General features: G+C 40.6%; 1 protein-coding gene across 1 annotated transcript in view; it reads right to left on the bottom strand.

The window, feature by feature from the left end:
• Window positions 1-20,269, bottom strand: part of nalf1b (NALCN channel auxiliary factor 1b) — a 104,952-nt gene that overhangs the window by 6,306 nt on the left and 78,377 nt on the right. Inside the window, exon 2 of the mRNA XM_026143826.1 lies at window positions 2,347-2,518. Within this exon, the coding sequence (XP_025999611.1) occupies window positions 2,347-2,518 (172 nt within the window). The remainder of the gene's footprint in view (window positions 1-2,346; window positions 2,519-20,269) is intronic.

Here is a 20,269-nt window from a genome sequence, read left to right as displayed (position 1 = left end):
GTTCCAGGCGGCAGCGTTACGGTTGCCATGGTTACAGGGCGACGCTCTCTCTCTTTTGACTGTGTGTTTCCTGAGAGCCTTTTCGTTGTTGTTGTTGTTGTTGTGCTAAGCTAACAGGCTGAATGCTACAAGCATAGCTCTAAAGAATGTAGCATCATGGGCAGTGTAGTCCGTGTTGCAGGGAGAATGGACTGCCATACACGTTATGGGTCTGTGAGCGCGAGGAGGGAGAAAAAGGGGAGTGGAAAGGTACGAGTTGTCATTGAGGAAAAACGGGAGCTGGAAGCATGTAAATATAATAATAACCACTGCAGCCAAGAAGAGTGCCTGACGAGCCCAGTTGTAAGTAAGCTATTAAGACTCGACTGTACACCGTGTTCGTGTTTTCCTCCGAAAACAATAAGTTCCGTTGGAGCAGTCTTTCAACGCCTCTCTCTGTCTCTCGCAAGAAAAGTTGACCCACACAACAAAGTAAAGCTATTTTTCGGCTACGAGCCGACAGGGACCCCGCCGTATTAGTCAGAGGTCCCTTTACTACAGTTCGGAGTCGCGGACCTTCAGTAATAGTAATAAATCACACAGCAATAGTACATTCACGTTGTTGTAAAAAGCATGATAATATATTAAGTAATCCAAAGTATTCAGAATACGTTACTGTCATTGAGTAACGTAACGGAATACGTTACAGAATACATTTTGGGGCATGTATTCTGTATTCTGTAATGGAATACATTTTAAAAGTAACCTTCCCAACACTGGTTACTGATGTTGGGCTTTTTATAAGACACATTGACATTGAAAAGAAAAGAATACTGGTTTGAATTTACTGTGGAAAAAACGGCCATATTGATTGTTCTTTATAATCATATATGTCTCAGTAAAAACTGCCACAAACTGGCAACTGATTCATCACATCTTATTTGTCTCTGTTGTAAAGTAACCTCATGCTCAACATGACCACCAGAGGGCAGCATCAACATATGATGCCAGTGGGGACTCAACCCACATAGAGTTGTTCAAAGAAAAGTGCATCATGCTTTAATCCTCTGAACTTTTGGCATCTTGGGGCATCTGTCGCTCGTCACAGAGAAGAATCAGAGACTACTGGTTGATTATCTTCAGTATTTGTTCCTGTCAATACCTCAACATTATGCTGCTGTCATGGGAACCAGAGGTGATTTGACTAAAAATTAGGTTCTGCTTGGTTAATTTTTGATTTGGTTTTCTAGTTAAACTGAAGCAACTCGAGGGCTTCTGGTTACGTTTCAGTCATCAAGGCTGCAAGATCCCTGTTAGCTCTTAGATAGCTTGACCTTAAATATATATGTAGATCTTCAGTTTGTATTTGCATTAGCATAATATACACAAGTTAGTGAAATAAAAGGTTCTGATTTAAAATTCTTACAAAATGCACTTTTGTTGAACAGCAGTATGTGGGGAAAAAGTGCTATTTTGACATGGTTAGCTATTATATTATGATTTAGAGCAGTGCATTAATAAAAAGTGCATTCGGTATTGACACACACCAGTGATAAACGTGTTCCCCCCACTAGAATCTTCTCAGGAACTCAGTCTTTCTAACAGAATAAACAGGCTCTCAGTTTCTGGTGAGACAGTTCCTGTGCCTACTCAGGAGGTAGCAGTTTCTGAAGGATAAGAGACTGTCGGTGATTGGTCAGCTAAGCACTCTCATTCATCTGCTGTTTTTTTTAAACCCTGCTGCTGCAAACACCGATCAGGACCATTAAACAGAATCTGGCATTTTTTCCAGTGGACGACATTTTGAAACATTGCTTTAAAATCCCAAAGACATGGAAATGCAAATCACTTTTATCCCTTCGGATGGCTCCGGTACATTCACGTCTCACAAATGAAAGCACCTTAAACTTTCACTGAGAAGCATTTAAAGCGCCTTGTATTGTGCAGGACAGACGGAGCACATGGACCTATTGTCTCAGTGCTGTAACGTGCAGCTGCCTCGTGGAGCTATGAGTAATTGGCAGCAATTTGTTGTTATGGTGTATCTCCCTGTCAGTCTGATGATTAGTCAGAACATCCTGTAAGTGTAAATTCATACGTGTTTTCTGCCTGTTCTTCTGCGGTTGTGTGCCTGAAGGATTACTGAGTGAAACGCTAAGCACATGTGCTTACTTATTGTAATCAAGCTGAGAGCGTGGCCTGCGGTAAATGAAGTAGGTGGGAGGTTAAAGGAAATTGATGTGTGGCTTTGAATCCCAGAATAGCAATATCTTAGCCCGAAATTTCACTGAGCACCTTAAAGCTTAAGCACACAGGATAAAATTACAAACACAACAATATATCAAATGCACAATGATTATTTTGTACCTGTGCATATAAAACTGGGGCTGCCTCCGTGAATGAGATCATCATTGTCGGGCAGGACAAAGGGGCACCGCTGTTGCACCTCCAGGCAGTACTGACCACAGGGGATTCGATTGCTGCAGTGCATCTGGGTGGTCTGGAAGTACTGAGAACACAGCCAAGGCTTATAAACCATCTAGGTGGAAGACAGAGAGGTGAGAGGATATTGATGAGTTAGTAAGGCTTTTGCTGGATGACACACACACACACACACACACATGCTCACACGCTTGCATTGATGTGAATCATCATGACCTCCACATCTACTGATCCACACAGGAATGAGCAGATATCCTGGCGATCCTGATATCCACTGTTTGTGCTGAATTTAGTTGTTGCTGGGCAGTCATCACTTTGTCAGTCAATACTGAGATTTGTCCAGTTATGTTGAAATTGAGTATTGCTCTGCACTGAAACTGCACCTTTAACTGCTCTTATGCGAGTGGTCTTTAAGTAGAGCAACACAGGACAGCAGACAAATGAATACCTTTTAAAATATTTGCGCTCCATTAAAAACAAAAAAGATAACATGCATGCTTAAATTCAAATATTGTGCCAACAAATTACTGTAGGACCATCACCAGCAAGCTTTAACACAAAATAGCATGGCTATTATCACTACTTGTACAATATTTGGGTTGGGAACACCATGTGTCTGTTTATAGCACTGACTATATAAAAGCCTTTTTTTACAGTTCTCAGAAATTCAAGTGTGCTAAATGTGAACCGCACTGAAAAAGAATGTAATAATATAACATTTTTTTAAAGATAAATTTGCTTTGTTACACCTAACGCTGGATGAAAATGGTGGGTCTGCTTTGCATTTACCTGTTGCTATGGCGAACTGTAATGATGGAGCTCCTTTGATAATAACGTTTTTCATTCGCCATGCACGCACTTAACCCAGAGAGAGTAGAATCAGGGTTGATTTAACTGACTCTGATCAGTCGTTCTGCAGCTAAAAACTGGTATTATTTGTAAGCACGGTCGATAGAAATCAGTTCGCAAACACTCCTGTTTTCGAGCCACAGTGTAAAGTAGTCATCTTCTCGGGTTAGCTCAAATACATGGAATCTGGTCAAAGCCTTATACTACATAATAGGGCTGGGCCATATTATACCGTTCACGGTAATACCGGTATAATGTTAGGCAACGATAGGAAAATGAAATATTGCGATAGAATATGAGTAAAACGCGCATGCGCAGTGCCTTTGTTTTCATACGCACATGGCCGATTGTTGAGTGAAACAGATGAACCAGAATTGGTTTGTAAAAATGGTGCAACTTCAGTGATGTGGAACTGGTTTGGTGTTTGTCCGTCAGATACACGACAAAACACATTTTTTTGCAGAACATGCAAGAGGCCGTCGTTATTGTCGTATTTGTCGGACTAAGATGCTCTTAAATCTGGGAGTAATCTGGGTCCTAAACCCCCCCTTCAGGTCAAACGAACACTGCAGCATCACTGAGAGTTAAAAACTGTCTAAATTCTTTCATCTTTAATAAAACGATCAGCTCGCTAGTTTTGCTAGTTACCTAAGCATGATATTGCATGTTCTGACTGAGAGATTTCTGAAAAAAATCAAACGTACAGCTCTGCTATCACTTACAGCATAAATGAAGACAGGAAACTAAACAGCAGTGACGTTTGTAGGGTTACTGAAGTTGGGCTAGCTGGTATATAATGATGTGCTACCTGATCGCTAGCGACACAGCTATGTTAGCATAACATAAACAGTGAAGCTGGTGGACGAACACTAACACTTTTCCACTTATAAAAGTTAACGTGAAGGTTCCTCATGGTTAGAGACAAATGCAATCGCATGGCAGGATGCTGTAAACAGACCAAACTTCAGTCAGGAGAACAACTGAGATAATCCATCCACAATACAAGGTTAGTCATTAATATACTGCAACAACATGGGAATAGAGCAGCTGCCAGAGAATTCAACATTAATGAATCAATGGTACAGAAGTGGAGGAAGCAAGAAGAATGAGTTTAATAAAGTTTGATTTATCTGACTGCTTTGTTTCGCTTAATGTGCCTTATAATCCCGTGCACCTTATGGTCCGAAAAATACGTACTGCACACTGCAGTTTAATGTTGCAAAGCACCTCTTTTTAACTTCAGTGGATATTATACATGGTTATGCTCAGGATATGTCAGCCCATTTCTACTGGAAATGCCTTTTGGTTAAACTTTCAGCAAGGAATTTGCATTTGCACTGTTACATTTTTATAAAGCTTTAATGTACATAAAAACCAGCTTCTTGTTTAAGTGAAAATAAATGGAAGGTTGTCTTTTTGCGCTAGTAATGTTGTGGAGTTGTATTTTGTCTTGCATCAATTATATCGTCAGTTATATCGTTATCGCAAATTTTCAAATATATATCGTGATAAATATTTTTGGCCATATCGCCCTGCTCTACTACATAATGCTTTTGCATTGGCATTGGTAAAAATGTTCTCGCCCATTTTCTCTGCTCAACAAGTGCACAAGTGGGGAAGAACGATTTACCTAGCACATTATTTTATCTTTTTTTCATTTTATAAGTCGGTCGCCTCATTGTGTGGTACTATCACCTGCAGCAATTAGATGGTATTTCCTCCAGCACCACTCCAGGGACTATGAGGCAAGCTAGCACCTGCTGTGCACTAATCATCACACCTAAAAGCAGTGCACCAAAGCACAGATCATATCACTTGTCCATGCAGACAGAATATTTGCATGTTGCTAGTATGTATGTGTGTGTGTGTGCCAGCATGTATAGGTGTAGGTATACATGTGTGTTTATGATATATCCAGATTAACAGTAAAGAGTGTGTTGTGAATAACAAGAAAATATACCTAATATGACTAATATCTGCTTTACAAAAGTGATATTAGCTAATATACTGTTAATTAGATATACAGATGAACATTAGTCAATTAAAATGTCCTTTTCAGTTCAATCAGGAACAATACTGCTGGCCGTTTTGTTCCACTACATTGTATTTTTTTTTTTACAGAAAGACCTGGTTTCCCAGCTGAATAACAGTATTGTAGATCAAGCATGCCCAGCCCCAGTGGGAATGGCACTCCCTGACAGCAGCATCCTCCCTCAGCAGGACAGTGCACCATGACACACTCAGAATGATTCGAAGAAAGATTCACAAAGAGCCAGAGCCTGATGTGCACAGGACCAAAAGGATCTGCTGCTAACATCCTGTGTCCAGACAGCAAAGGACATCCTCAGAGTGTCCAGTGTTTGTGCCCTGACAGGCCATGCTGTTGGCTTCAATAAAGGGGCTGCCTGAGGTAACTGCTAAACCTGAATAATATTTTACAAATTTGGTGTGAATATTAATATAAATTCAAGATAAATAAATAAAAAACAACAAAAGGCAAAACATGCGCCAACATTGCCCTTGTTTAAATAAAGCTAGCAAATATTTCATACTTGGGGTGGGGGGATTAGCGTCAGTCTGAATGTCGCATTTGTTGTGAGAAGAGATTATTTTGTTTGCTGCTCAAATATTCTTTTAAGTTAAAACATACAATCTGCAATATAATGATGTTGAATCAGAAATAACATGATTAAAAAAGCCCGGATGGTTCCACCATTTGCAATGCATATTTCAGACTGAGATGTAAGTATTGGTGAATATGTTCACATTCATAGACACTATGCAGTAAACTTCTCTCTGCACTAATACTTATATTTACAGCATGAGGCTTTTCATTGATACCACACACACACACACTCACTGTCCTTCTCTGTCACCTGGTAGAGCAACAAAAATATGGGCACGTGACCTTGAGTCCTATCTTGCACACATTAAGCTAATATTTCTAATATAATAACACATTTTATGCAAATGTATGTGCATTTAAATGAATGTGCATATTCTTTTGTACAGTTTAGATTTGCTTACACACTAAAGTCATGAAGGTCTATCTTCAGAGAAAAGAAGACCAAAGAGTCCAGTGACAGATGGTACAGCCCCCGGAGAGACCTGATGTCAACATCATCAAGCCAGTCGTGGATGGCATTAGAAGACACAAACAGTTGAGACAGCCTAAATTGAAAGAACAACCTTAGAAGAACCTTTAGTTCATCCTGTAGCTGCCAGTTTGGAGAAATAAAGATAAACTGGATGCCAGGTTGCCTCTCATTCAGCGATGTATCACATTACATTAACAATGTAAGAGGCAATGAATGATAAGCAGTGTCTCTTTTGGTATTCATGATACATTTTCCCTACTCAGTAGAATCTGAAAAAACAATGTTAAAGTCAAGGTCTGTCTGGTCATTTGCACTGCATCCCAAACATGAAGCGAAATCAAAAACTAAAGAATGTATAGCACCAGCGAAGGAGCGACACCATCTGAAGTGCCTTCAGAAGAAAAGTATAGTAAGTATAGTATAAAGTATAGTATAGCTTATTTGTAAGACAAAGGACAGCAGTATAGGTTAGATCTAGGTGATACCAACACATACATGGAGACCTCTAAACACATCAGTCAGCAGAACAGCTGCCAGAAACGCAGGAGATGTGACAAATGTGGTGTAAGGACTACAGCAGGCTTTGGCCCTTTGCCACACAGTTATGTCCGTTTGCACTTAGTCCCAGTTAGAGCAGCCTACTGCTGTTGCTGCATGTGAGAGCTCTACTCCCTCAACTATGAGTCTGCAGTGGAGCTGTGACTGGTAATTTATCATGTCAAATCGCAGAGTGGAAGGAAGACATAGCAAGTGAAAGCGATAAGGAGAGCAGTGTCTTAATACAGACGGTGGTAGGATGGACTCTTTCTGTCCTTTATATAACTTCTGTGTTCTCTCAGTCCCCTTGGGGAGCGAATAAAATACAGCCTTCTCTTCAATCACAGGCTGTTAGTTAGAGGTCAGCCAGCTGGCTCTCAAATTTTTTTTCCATCACTTTGCACATGCAAATCTCTTATTCAAGAAGTTTTAATGGTTTTCACTGCGTCATCTCCCTTTGAGCAAGTGCCACATACAGTCTCACAACACACACGTCATGGTATACATTTACAAAAAACATAGCTGGACTATTGCATTTCATTAATATCAGGTTGTTCTAAAGGTTCTCTGAAAAGCCTTCAGTTGATCCTCAATGCTGCAGAAAGAGGACTGACAGGGACTAAAATGAGAGGACATATTTCCCATATGAACTTCTCCTTATTGGTTTCCTGTTAAATCTAAAATCTAATTTAAAGTTCTTCTCCTCGCATACAAGGGCTCGAATAATCAAGATAATCTGATCTTAAAGACCTCATAGCATCGTATCACCCCAATACAGCACTTCGCTCTGAGACTGCAGGCTTACTTGTGGTTCCAAGGATATTTTAAACGAATAAAGTCAAAATCAAGTAGATGAAGAAATAGAAGAAGAAGCAAGGGAAAAGAAATACACTCAGTGTCCACAATTTTTAATAACAATGGTAAGTAATCAAGCTCTACTTTTTCAAAACAAACTAAATCCAGCTAGTTAATTATAATGCTGATGGCCTAATGGCAACAGCACTCCACCTCCTAGAGGCAGAAAGTATCATAGAATGAAACAAAATAAGACAAAATATGACTCTAAATATTTCTTTGTAATTAAAAAAAAAAAACATTAAACGGACTGGAGTTACAAACGATAGTATGAGAACTGAGGCGTCACAGCAAAAGTTAGCTGTGTTTCTTTCCTTACTATTGCAACAACACATCATCAGCAGGGTAAAACTAACCTGTCTCACTAAACCCAGCTCATGTTCCCTATTAGTGGGTGAACAATCCAGCGCTTGGTGAATTCTGCTTCTAGTCAAAGCAGGCTGAAGATTGGCTTCTAGAATTTGAAAAAGAAACTATAGTAGATTCAGTGATTTTGCCCTTCATCTCTGCAAATACGACTCAACTATTTTTAAAGAGAAAGATCCATGCCGATCCCTCCCCTCCACTGTTTTACTTGCCTGTTGGTGATCTGCAGAGTTGAGAGTCAGCTGTCTGCTGAATTGAATTATTTCATTACGATTAGTCTAATAAGGTTGTAATTGATGGAAGGCCTTATAGCCTGCCCCGTGGTATTAGTTTTAAGTGGCCCCGGATGGCCCTGCCTTGTCAGTGCCTTGTCTTTAATGTTTTATCTGGACTTGTGGTTGCAGCTGAACTGCTGACAGGGAGACTCAGGGAGTTTGTAGCAACAAACCAAATTGCTGCAACACATTCCTCTTTAAACAGCAGTGCAATGCAGCAGATACGCACACAAACATATTTGGGGTCTCATGAGCAGCTTTGTCACTCAACTACCAGCTTTTCACTGGTTCATTCCATTTAGGCTCTCTCATTTTATCCTCTCTTCTGCTTCATTTACTTTAAATGATCCTCATCTTCAATAATAGAACAGTTGGGGACAGTATAATAGCTTATAATTGGATTATTTTCATGTTCGATCAAACTGGGAGCACAGGAGTACAGTAAATAGCACAAAGCCATGATGAAGATCAAGTGAAGGCTCATTGTTATAGAAACAATCTTTTTCTCTTTCTTTTGCACTGGCTTTAATTGATTGTCATCCAGATTTTGTCTCCAGTTTTCGGTACAAAGAGTGCAGAAAGAAAACACAAATGCACCATATTCCCTTTGGATATGTTAGAAAAACTAGAGCTCAAGTTTAAATGGAATAAAACGATATACCGCATACAGACCACACAAAAAAATCCCATATCCTGTAAATTCAAGCACATTTTCTACTTTAGTATGCTTTCCACATTGTTGTATGAAATGAGCAGTCCATTCAAGAAGTGATACTGGGGCAGTCAGAGCCATAGAGGGTCAAATAGAGGATATTCTTTAGTAGGAGCTAGCGTGTAAGCTATTCCCTTAGTTCCTGCAGCAGCAGCAGAAGCAGCAGCAATGCCTCATGGGACTCCCATGATAACATGGAGCTGAAGGGTAAAACAGCAAAGGTTATGCCAAATATAATCTGTTAAACAACATGTAACACAGTGTAAAGCAAACCAATGGTCTCTGCAAAGAAAGAAAGCGCATCTATGATCAGTCTAATATGACTGCATTCCTATTATGCTACAGTATGTGCATTTCCTTGTATGTGCACTGATTTAATTCATGCATGCATACTGACTAGCCTGCGGCGTCTCTACCTGGCAAGCATAGAAACTATGTCAGTTGCAGCTATGTAGAGAAAATATAACGTAACTAATGATCTGAACGACAAGACATTAAATAAACAGACACGGTTAGCAAAGGCGTTAGAGGAGCCAACAAGAATGTGACACAAAAGCACAAACAAGGCAGGCAGCAGACTGAAGCCCCATCACAATCAGTTGATTAAAACCAAGTAGAAAGCACTCACACAACTCAAAGAGAGTAGCCTATTCAATTACATTCATGCTACATTTGAATAGCTGTGCGGACACTTAAGGGCTGGTTTCTTAACGACCTGCTTGTTGTTTTCGGCGGGCCCACTATGGTACAAGCACATTTTCACATCCACACACAAAATTCACCATCTCATATCTTTTAAATATGGGCTGCTCGTTTAGAAGACTGCAGTGCTAACGTAATTACCACACAGCAAGGGTGCACAGTATTACATTAAGGGAGGTTTGGTTTTTAAAAGGAAGAATAAAGACACTCAAACAAAGAGAAAGAGAGGGCAGCTGAGGTAAAAAAAAATAAATAAAAAAAAGGAAAAGGAAACTACAGACGGTACAAAGTTCACCAGGCTGTTATGCTAAGGAAATTTGATAAGCCATATTTCAATGCAAGCGTAATGCTCAGTGAAAAGGGAAAACTACAACACACATTATGAGCGCTGAATCATAAAACAGCAGCACTACAGGGTTGTATGAAAAATGAATGAATGAAAGGTACGGTCATGGCAGTGTCTGAATTAATAATGACAGAATTTATTCCATGCAGGAGGTGTCACTGACTTCAAGAGTGTGTCAGGTGCTGCTCTGCACCTTCCGAGCGTCCCAGTTGATCCCGTTCAGGTAGTTTATCGGGGTGTCGCCGCGTCTGGACAACTTGATAAATTTATCACCAAGCTTCCAGCACACAGATCGTAAATAAGAACAGTGCTAGAAATTGTGATAATTTTTTGAGCAAAGAGTCTTTCGTTGGAAGTGTGTTAAGGTGATAACTGCATTAGGTTTGCTAGTCTCCCTCTCTGTCTGCTGTAGCTGTGCTTGCTGTGACCCAATGGGAAGTGGAAAGAAAAGCAATCAGAGTAATTTATGTCTCAGCCTATTTAACTAGGTTCACTATCAAGCTATTTTTTCTTTCTTCTTTTAATCTGGAACCTTCCGCTCACAGGTTTGAGTTAACGTTTTAGGGTTTTTTTTGCATTGTTTGCACGTACACATTTCTGACTACTCTGCATCCAAACGTCATTAAGACTGAATTTATTGCTACTCTTTCTCTATTATTTTCTTTGTGTGCTACATTTTGTACTATTCCTTTGCTTTTATTTACCAAATGCTGATCTTGATCTCTGACCCACCTACAATCAACACAACAAACAAAACAGTTACATAGATTTAATTCATTACATACAGGTACCTAAAACAGAACCAGAATTGCCTCTTTCTCTGTTTATGCTGCCAACTCTATTGGGTTGCAAAGAAAGGACAGCAGTGAATGCAGTATAATGTAAGTAGTGAAGATTTTGAAGGAAGTTAATTGGGTGAGCAAAGTTGATGTAAAAAGATATAGAAGACATTAGTTGTGGCATGCAAGGACTACCAGGAAAATGCTTTCACAGAGTGTTATGATTGCAGACTGAGGTTGGGCTTTCCTTTTTAATATAAAATGTCACCAATTCATCTTTTTACCCTATTAAAGTTGAAAGTATGAAAATTGTCGATAGCAATTACATGAATTCTTGAGTTCTTGAGAGGCCTATTGAACCAAATCAGTTTGTCACTGAGTCCAAATGATCATTTGGACCAAATAAGTAGACATTTCTAGAGATTTTCTCATGACATGAGAAAGAAAATGACAATTTTGCTAATGTCTGCCTGAGCACAAAGTTGCTTTGACTTAGAAGTCAAGATTAGTAAGCTGAGAATAAGCAGCATGGTGCTGTAGTGGTTAGAGCTGGTGCCTCATAGCAAAAGGGTCCTGGATTTAAATCTGCCGGTTGGCTGGGGTCTTCCTGTGTGGAGTCTGAATGTTCTCCTTGTGCCTACATAGGTTATCTGCCAGTGCTTTGGCTTGATCCCATGCTCCAAACACATTAATGTACGTGTGAATATGAGTACATATTATATCAGCACCCTGCACTGGAAAAAGGTGAATAAATGGATGGATGGTGGTAGTGTGCTAGCAGGGTACTCATTCAACCCAGTCATCAATAGATGGAAGGCAGTTCACCCATCAGAAATCACCTGTCAGTCACAGAGCTAACACAAAGACTCAAGTTTACCTGTGCCATTTTAAAATCATCAGTTAACAAATTAATGTATCATGTATGTCTTTGGACTGTGAGAAGAAACCAGAGCACCCTTAGAGAATTGAATCAGGCACAGGGAAAACACCTATTGGACAAAAATAGGAATGTCAGTGGATCACCACTCGTGAGACATATATAGGCGGTGTTCCTGTGTACTGTACACAGTTTCACTGGAATTCATCCAGTAACTGCTCAGGTGTTTCAGACAGGACAAAAGCTTTCATAAATTGTACCTACTATGAGCAGACAGCAGCAGTCTTAGAAACAGATGGTAAGAGCAAAAATCTATGAAAATAAAATAAGTTGAGACAGTGGTGGAGGGGAGTAGGCTATGAGAAATTGTGGATGTGACGAGATAAAGATGGATGGAAATTTGAGAAGACATTTTCCACAGGGAGGACATCCATATGCAAAAAGCATTTGCCCAAAAACTCATTTTGTTGATTAATCAAGGTTATCTGGATGTAATTCATCGGCACTGTCATGCTGACACTTACACTGATAATTAACTTGACAAAGATAATTATCAGCAAGATGGGCCTACTGCGAGTGAAAGTGATGAATCAACACCCACTGCAGTTATGCAGCCTGCTGTTGGCTCTAGCAGACCATGCTTACATGCTTGTGTATGTACCTGTAACTCAGTTATGAAGTCTCTCTGTCCCTGTGGTGTCCCATTACTGTATCAGCACCCATGCAGAGTTCTTAAATAATCCCAGTAAACAATATCAGAACAGCAAGGTGTCACAGCAAAAACTTTTTTTTCTGTTGCAACACCGCAGTCTCTCCTGCTGATATCCATGCAACCTCTTACCATATCCTATTCAACTCTACCCCTCTTGCTTCCCTCTGCAGTGTGTACTGCAGCAGCCGGATGAAAAATGGCCTGGAAGGGGTGGCTGGTGCGAGGCTGCCAACAGAGACATAGCCGATATATGCACACTCACCTTCAGACAAACGCTGTATAACCAGCTTTGTCGTGCTATTTCTCTGCCTTGCTCTTATCAGACACACACAGTCAGGTAGAAGGGTTGAAAAAGTATGAATGAGAGAACAGTTTTAGAGAACGACATTGAGAAATGGCGGTGTCATATAATAAACTACAGTTGTCAGCAGCTTGCTATGAGAGCGCTGCCCACCTACAGGTGCTACTGACCCTACCAGACCATGTCAGGCTTTTGGAGAGGGTTGGCTAAAAATGAAGCCAAGGCTAAGCTTCTACTCTTACAGCTAAAGCTCTGTTAATTTAAATGAACAGAAATCAGACAGACACACACAGTGTATATGCAAGTATCCTACTTGACACATATAACAGCACACTTGTGTTTTCCGTGTTTTCCTGTGCATACCTGAACACAAAGCCACAGCTTTAGCAACTAAATGAGAGGTATTGCAAGTCGCATTTGCATAAAAATGAATCTATTTCATCCATGTTCATCTGTCACAGACTTAAGAGATAAAGTCATAAAGATAGGAGAGAGTAATCTTCAGAAGTGGTACTGAATCTTATCTGTGCATTTGGTTGGGGGAGGGGGAATCAAGGCTTTCTTCAAAGCAACCAAGGAGAAAAAAATACAGCTTTTAATTAAATGCAACTATAAAGGTAGGGGTTGACTGAAGAAGAATAAGGTAAAGGAAAATGTTGAGACATCCACACAAGTTATCAGAAGGCAAGGCAAGGCAAATTTATTTGTATAGCACAATTCAACAACAAGGTGATTCAAAGTGCTTTACAGAGACATTAGAAACAAAAACAAATAAAAAGCATGATTTAAAATTGATTAAAACAAGCAAACAAACTAACTAACTAAACACACACATTTCACACCTGTTCGCGCGATCTGAACCCTTATCGTAAGGGGAGCTACCAGTCCTTCTGTGGACGAGCTACTTTCTATTTTAAATTCCCTGAATTTAAAATACTCTCTAGACCCAGTCTAGACCCAGCTGGGGAGCTACCCAGAGCTCTAAACCCACTTAACAAACAAACAAACAAACAAACAAACAAACAAACAAACAAACAAACAAACAAACAAACAAACAAACAAACAAACAAACAAACAAAACAGTATATAAAATCAAAACAGATAAAATCAGAACAGTAGATAAAATCAGTAGTTAATGCAAGTTTTGAAATTTAAGCTTAACAAACAAACAAAACAGTATATAAAATCAAAACAGATAAAATCAGAAATAGATAAGATCAGTAGTTAGTGTAAGTTTTGAAATTTACGCTTAAAAGTGTGGATTTGGTGCTTTATTCAAATGCAGCTGAGAACAGGTGAGTCTTCAACCTGGATTTAAATAAACTGAGTGTTTCAGCTGATCTGAGGCTTTCTGGGAGTTTGTTCCAGATATAAGGAGCATAAAAGCTGAATGCAGCTTCTCCGTGTCTGGTTCTGACTCTGGGAACTGATAAAAGACCGGATCCAGATGACCTGAGGGATCTGGAAGGTTCATACTGGGTCAGGAGGTCACTGATGTATTTTGGTCCTAAACCATTCAGAGCTTTATAGGCCAGCATCAGAACTTTAAAGTCTATCCTCTGACGGACAGGCAGCCAGTGTAAAGACCTCAGAGCTGGACTGATGTGGTCCACTTTTTTGGTCTTAGTGAGGACTCGAGCAGCAGAGTTCTGAATGAGCTGTAGTTGTCTGACTGATTTTTTAGGTAGACCTGTAAAGATGCTGTTACAGTAATCAAGCCTACTAAAAATGAATGCATGGACTAGTTTTTCCAGGTCCTGTTGAGACATCAGATCTTTTATCCTTGAAATATTCTTGAGGTGATAGTAAGCTGATTTTGTTATTGTCTTAATGTGTTTTTCTAAGTTTAGGTCTGCATCCAACACTACACCCAAATTTCTCGCCTGGTTTGTGGTTTTTAGATGTATAGATTGAAGTTCTCTGGTGACCTGTAATCGTTTTTCTTTAGCTCCAAAGACTATTACCTCAGTTTTGTTTTTGTTTAGCTGGAGAAAATTGTGGCACAACCAGTCATTGATTTCCTCAATGCATTTACCAAGAGCCTGTACAGGGCCTCGGTCTCCTGGTGACATTGTGATATATATTTGTGTGTCATCTGCATAGCTGTGGTAGTTTATTTTGTTGTTCTTTATAATCTCTGCCAGTGGGAGCATGTAAATGTTAAACAGAGGGGGTCCCAAGATGGAACCTTGGGGAACTCCACATGTGATACTTGTCTGCTCAGATGTGAAGTTACCTATTGATACAAAGTATTTCCTGTTTTCTAAGTATATTTTGAACCAGTTTAGTACAGTTCCTGAAAGACCTGCCCAGTTCTCCAGTCGTTTGAGTAATATGTTGTGGTCAACTGTATCAAATGCTGCACTGAGATCCATCAAAACTAGGACTGACATTTTTCCACTGTCTGTGTTCAGACATATGTCATTGAACACTTTGGTCAGAGCGGTTTCAGTGCTGTGATTCTGTCTAAAACCTGACTGGAAGGCATCGTAGCAGTTATTCTGTTTTAAGAAGTAATTGAGCTGTTGAGAAACTGCTTTTTCAATGATCTTACTTAAAAATGGGAGATTTGAGATCGGCCTGTAGTTTTTCATTTGTGTCTTGTCAAGATTGTCCTTTTTCAGTATAGGTTTGATTACAGCAGTTTTTAGTGGTTCTGGAAACACACCTGACATTAAGGAAAAGTTGACGATCTGTAACAGGTCTGACTCCAAAGTCTTTGAGACCTTTTTGAAAAAACTTGTTGGCAGGACATCTAAACAGCAAGAGGAGGAGTTCAGTTGACCTAAGATGTCCTCCAGGTCTTTGCTGTTAATAGGGTCAAACTGTTTGATGGTGTTTAAACAGTTTTTCGGTGGACACAGTACATATCCTGGATCTGCTGTTGATGTACCAACTGCTTGTCTAATCTTTTTGATTTTGTCTGTGAAGAATTTGGCAAAGTCATTGCAGGCCATGGTTGAATGAAGTTCAGCTGCCACTGGCACAGGAGGGTTTGTTAGCCTGTCAACTGTAGAAAATAAGACCCGAGCATTATGGCTGTTTTTAGTGATGATGTCAGAGAAGTAGGACCTTCTTGCACTCCTCAGTTGTAAATTATAATTGTGAAGTTTCTCTTTATAGATGTCATAATGAACCTGGAGGTTTGTTTTTCTCCATCTGCGCTCAGCTTTCCTACACTCTCTTTTTTCATTTTTCACTAGTGTGGAGTTTCTCCATGGAGACTCTTTCCTTCCAGAGATAACCTTCACCTTAATGGGGGCAATAGTATCCATTACATTTAACATTTTGCATTAAAGCTATTGACGAGCTCATTGACTGAACCTTTGGACAGGTCAGGTGTTAATGGGAAGACCTGGTTAAAGATCTCACTACTGTCTTCAGTTATACACCGTTTTGTGATCACTGCTGTTGATATATTTGTGTGGGCTGAGATTTTACTTTCAAAGAAAACACAGTAATGATCAGATAAGCCCACATCAGACACAGTAATGTTTGAAATGCTCAGGCTCTTGGAGATCAGTAGGTCGAGAGTGTGTCCTCTATTATGTGTGGCCTCTGTTACATGCTGAGTCAGCCCAAAGTTGCCCAGAGTGTTACTCAGGTCTTTAGTCCCTTTGTCCTGAGGGTTGTCCACATGGATGTTAAAATCCCCAACAATAATTACACAGTCGAAATCAACACAGATCACAGACAGCAGTTCACTGAGGTCATTAAAAAAGTCTGTGCAGTATTTGGGAGGCCTGTAAACATTAAGAAACACAACTTTGGATGGGGCCTTCAGCTGTAAAGCCACATATTCAAAAGACTGAAAACTTCCAGGAGATAGCTGCTTACATTGAAATGATTCATTAAATAAGACAGCAACCCCTCCTCCTCTCCTGCTCACTCACCCTGGCCTCACTGATAAAACTGTAGTTAGGAGGGGTCGTCTCGATGAGAACAGCTCCACTGTTACTTTGGTCCAACCAAGTTTCAGTTAAAAACATAAAATCAAGGCTGTGCTCAGTGATTAAATCATTAATTAAAAATGTTTTCCCAGCTAAAGATCTAACGTTTAATAAAGCCAACTTAAGTGTTTTAGAGGCATTACTTGTCCCCTCGTGTTTGGGAGCAGTCTGTGGCACACAAGGTATGTTTACTATATTTAAAGATCTTTTAGAGTGCAGCTCTCTGTGTTTTGACCAGGCCACATGTCTCCTTCTGTCACCTAAAAGTACAGAGATTTTAAAACCTTCTAGTAAACAGGGTCCCAGCTTCTCCTGGGAAAAGTCACCACTGCCATAATCCTCGCAGCCCGGACCCTCCACACATCACACATCAGACTGCGGAGACAAAGCATGAAGGTAGTAAGGAGGAACTAAGGGGCGCGAGGCTTTGCTCTGTTGAGGGTGGGGCTTGGTGGCGAACCTTTGGCTGCTTTGGTGGGGGGTTTATGGGGGACAAAGAGGGAATCGGCCGGGGGGTAGATCTGAGCCCAGCATTGACCCGCTCCATCATCTCTTCAGTGAATTTCAGGTGTGGGGAGGAGGGAGAAAGGGAGGGGGAGGAGGGTGATGGGGGTGATGGCCTGTCAGGGGTTTGGGGGACTGGGGAAGATCCTGGTCCTGGTCGTTGGTGTTGTTGAGAGAGTTGGAGGCAAATAGGGACCCCTCTTCTTGCCTCTTCTTGCCTCAGATGTCTCTCCTTTCTGAGGCTCTTCCCGGGTGGGGGCAGATGGAGCTCCTCCTCAAGGTTTCTGCTGGGCTTTGTCTGTTCTTGGAGTACTGTTTGTTCCTCTTTATGAGATAACTCCTCGTTTATCTCAGCCTTGGCTCCAAGCACAGATGGATGACGTATGGAATAAAACAAGTTGGAGGTGAACAGTTTCACCCCTGACTTGTTAAAATTAAATCCATTTGCTTTGAACAGATGCCTGCGTTCCCAAAAAATATTAAAGTTGTTGATAAAATGCACTGAGTGGTCAGCACATGCTGATATAAGCCATTTATTCAGTGTAAACAGCCTGCTGAATCTCTCGTCTCCTCCTCTGACCGGCGGTACAGGCCCACTGATGAATACAGCTGCATTCAGAGAGTTTACAGTGTTTAATAATCCAATAAAGTCCCGTTTCAGAACCTCCGATTGTTGTTTGGACACATCGTTTGACCCTGTATGCAGGACAATGTTTGTCACAGTTGGATATTCATCTGCAATTTGAAGAATTCTCTCCTTCAGGATGTTGACCATATCGTTAGGAAAGCAGAGGACTTTAGTGTTCTTACCGCACATGCTTTGTACATCCTTTACAGCAGAGTCACCCACAATCAGCGTTTCAGGCCTAGCCTTTAGCTTTCCCCGTGGATTTTCAGGCCTTACTTCGCTACTTTTAGATGGATGGTTATCCGATATAGATCCAGGGTCCTTTGATAGTGGAGCAAATCTGTTCTTCAGTTTCACATTCAGTTGTTTTGAAGGTTTGTTGTTAACCTTCCTATTCACGGTTGTCCAGTCCTGTTTCCTCTCGTATACAGGGGTAGAAGAGCTTCTCTGTCTCGTAGGAAGTGAAGGCCAGTCGGTTTCAGAGATTTCAGCTCGCTGTGCCCTGCCTGTGGTACGTCCTCCCCCTTCCAGGAGACATGATTTATGTCTTGGTTTTGCACCAAGACAGTCCAAGGGGGGATTATCGCTTGAGGATTTGTAATAGTGCACAAAGTCTACTTTCTTGGTCATGTTATCTGTGCTCCTTAGCTGTGTGCTAGCTTGCTCATCGCCATTGTTTTGAGTCAAAGGCAAGGTTGTTTCATTTCCACACAGTCCATTTACCTCCACGTTTACTTCTAAGCGATGAATTTTTGTCTCCAGTGCTGCAATCTTCTGCAGGAGGCTGTGGTAGTCATCTGTGGAGAGGGAAGGCATCTTGTTGCTAGTTAGCCTAGCGGTTAGCACCTTTCTAGGCTATCGAGGCTGCTCGGTGCCCAGACGCTGTAATCAGGCTTCAGCTGTGTCTAGGCCACAGACACACGGAGCGCTGAGGATAAGGTAACTATAAAAATGTTGCTGTTTCTGTTAAGAACACTTTAGTCCTAATGATCTATAACTGTCCAGAAGCTATCGCAGGTAAGCTCATATGGAAAAAAGGGAAAAAATCAGCATAAAAATCGGTAAAAATCAATAAAAGAAGCAAAGCATTTAGAGAGCAAAGAGATGAAGCGTCCACACTCACAAAGGGGGAGGAGTAATGCAAGGATATCAGAAACGCTGGCTATTACTCTGCAGAAATGTAAATGAAGAGGCCACATGACACAACAACTCTAAGCAGAGAGTTGGAGGGGATAAAACCCCCACCATATCTAAAAATGAAGATATCCTGCTCCTTCTGTTAAATATGCCCTTTATAGCAGGCAGTTCCCATCAGACCTACAGAGCTTTAGAGAAAGAAAGATGCCGCCTGCTCAGCACATCTGTGAATGCAGAAAAAAAGCTCGTGCCCATTTCTAGTGCTACTGAGCCACTGAGAGCCAGTAAAAACAACTCTTAGTGGTTCAAACCCAATTTTGGAAATGACCAAATTATATGTTTTATCTCACTTTTTAAAATCACAAATTAGCCGCTCGCATTATGGTTGCAGGCTTTTTAGACCAAGGTGTAATAATGGTCCTGAAGCCTGAAGAGGAAAGATCCACCTGCGGCGCATCATTCACACTAGAGCAGGACGGTATGACCAAAAATGTGAAAATTTGTGATAACGATATAACTGACGATATAATTGACACTAGACAAAACACTTTACAACTCCACAACTTTATTAGTGCAAAAAAAAAAACCCAAACCATATCTTCACTTAAACAAGCAGCTGTTTTTTATGTGCATTAACGTTATAAAAATTTAACAGTGCAAATGTAAATTCCTTGCTGGCAGTTTAACCAAAAGGCATTTCCAGTGGAAATTGGCCGACATATCCTCAACATAACCATGTATAATATCCACAAAACTTAGAAAGAGGTTATACACACACAATACGGTGATATTACTGTATGTTGAAGCACAGTACGTATCACTCCGCGAGGCTCCTGCCTACGATAGCAGTAATGCTCCGACAATCCATCAAGCGGTGCAGCTTCATAGCTTAGCAAAGTTGTACTAAAACATTTGACAGATTTTCGAGGGCCATGTACATAAAATTGTTTCGAAGTCAGTAAACACAACCAGAATTCATACATAAGGCACACGGGATTATAAGGGACACTGTCGATTTTCAGAAAAATCAAAGGATTAATTTTAAGTGTGCCGTATTTTCCAAAGAAAACAGTAATAACGATGGTCTGCTAGCATGCTCTACCAAAAACAGTGTTTTGTTGTGTATCGGACAGACGAAAGCTAAACCAGTTCCACCACTGAAGTTGCAGCATTTTTACAAACCAATTCTGGTTCATCCGTTTCATTCAACGATCCGCTTT

The sequence above is a fragment of the Astatotilapia calliptera genome, chromosome 16 (assembly GCF_900246225.1).
Source record: "Astatotilapia calliptera chromosome 16, fAstCal1.2, whole genome shotgun sequence".
NCBI classification, from domain to species: Eukaryota; Metazoa; Chordata; class Actinopteri; order Cichliformes; family Cichlidae; genus Astatotilapia; species Astatotilapia calliptera.
The sequence above is the reverse complement of the archived record's forward strand: the minus strand, read 5'-3'. Positions and strand labels throughout refer to the sequence as shown.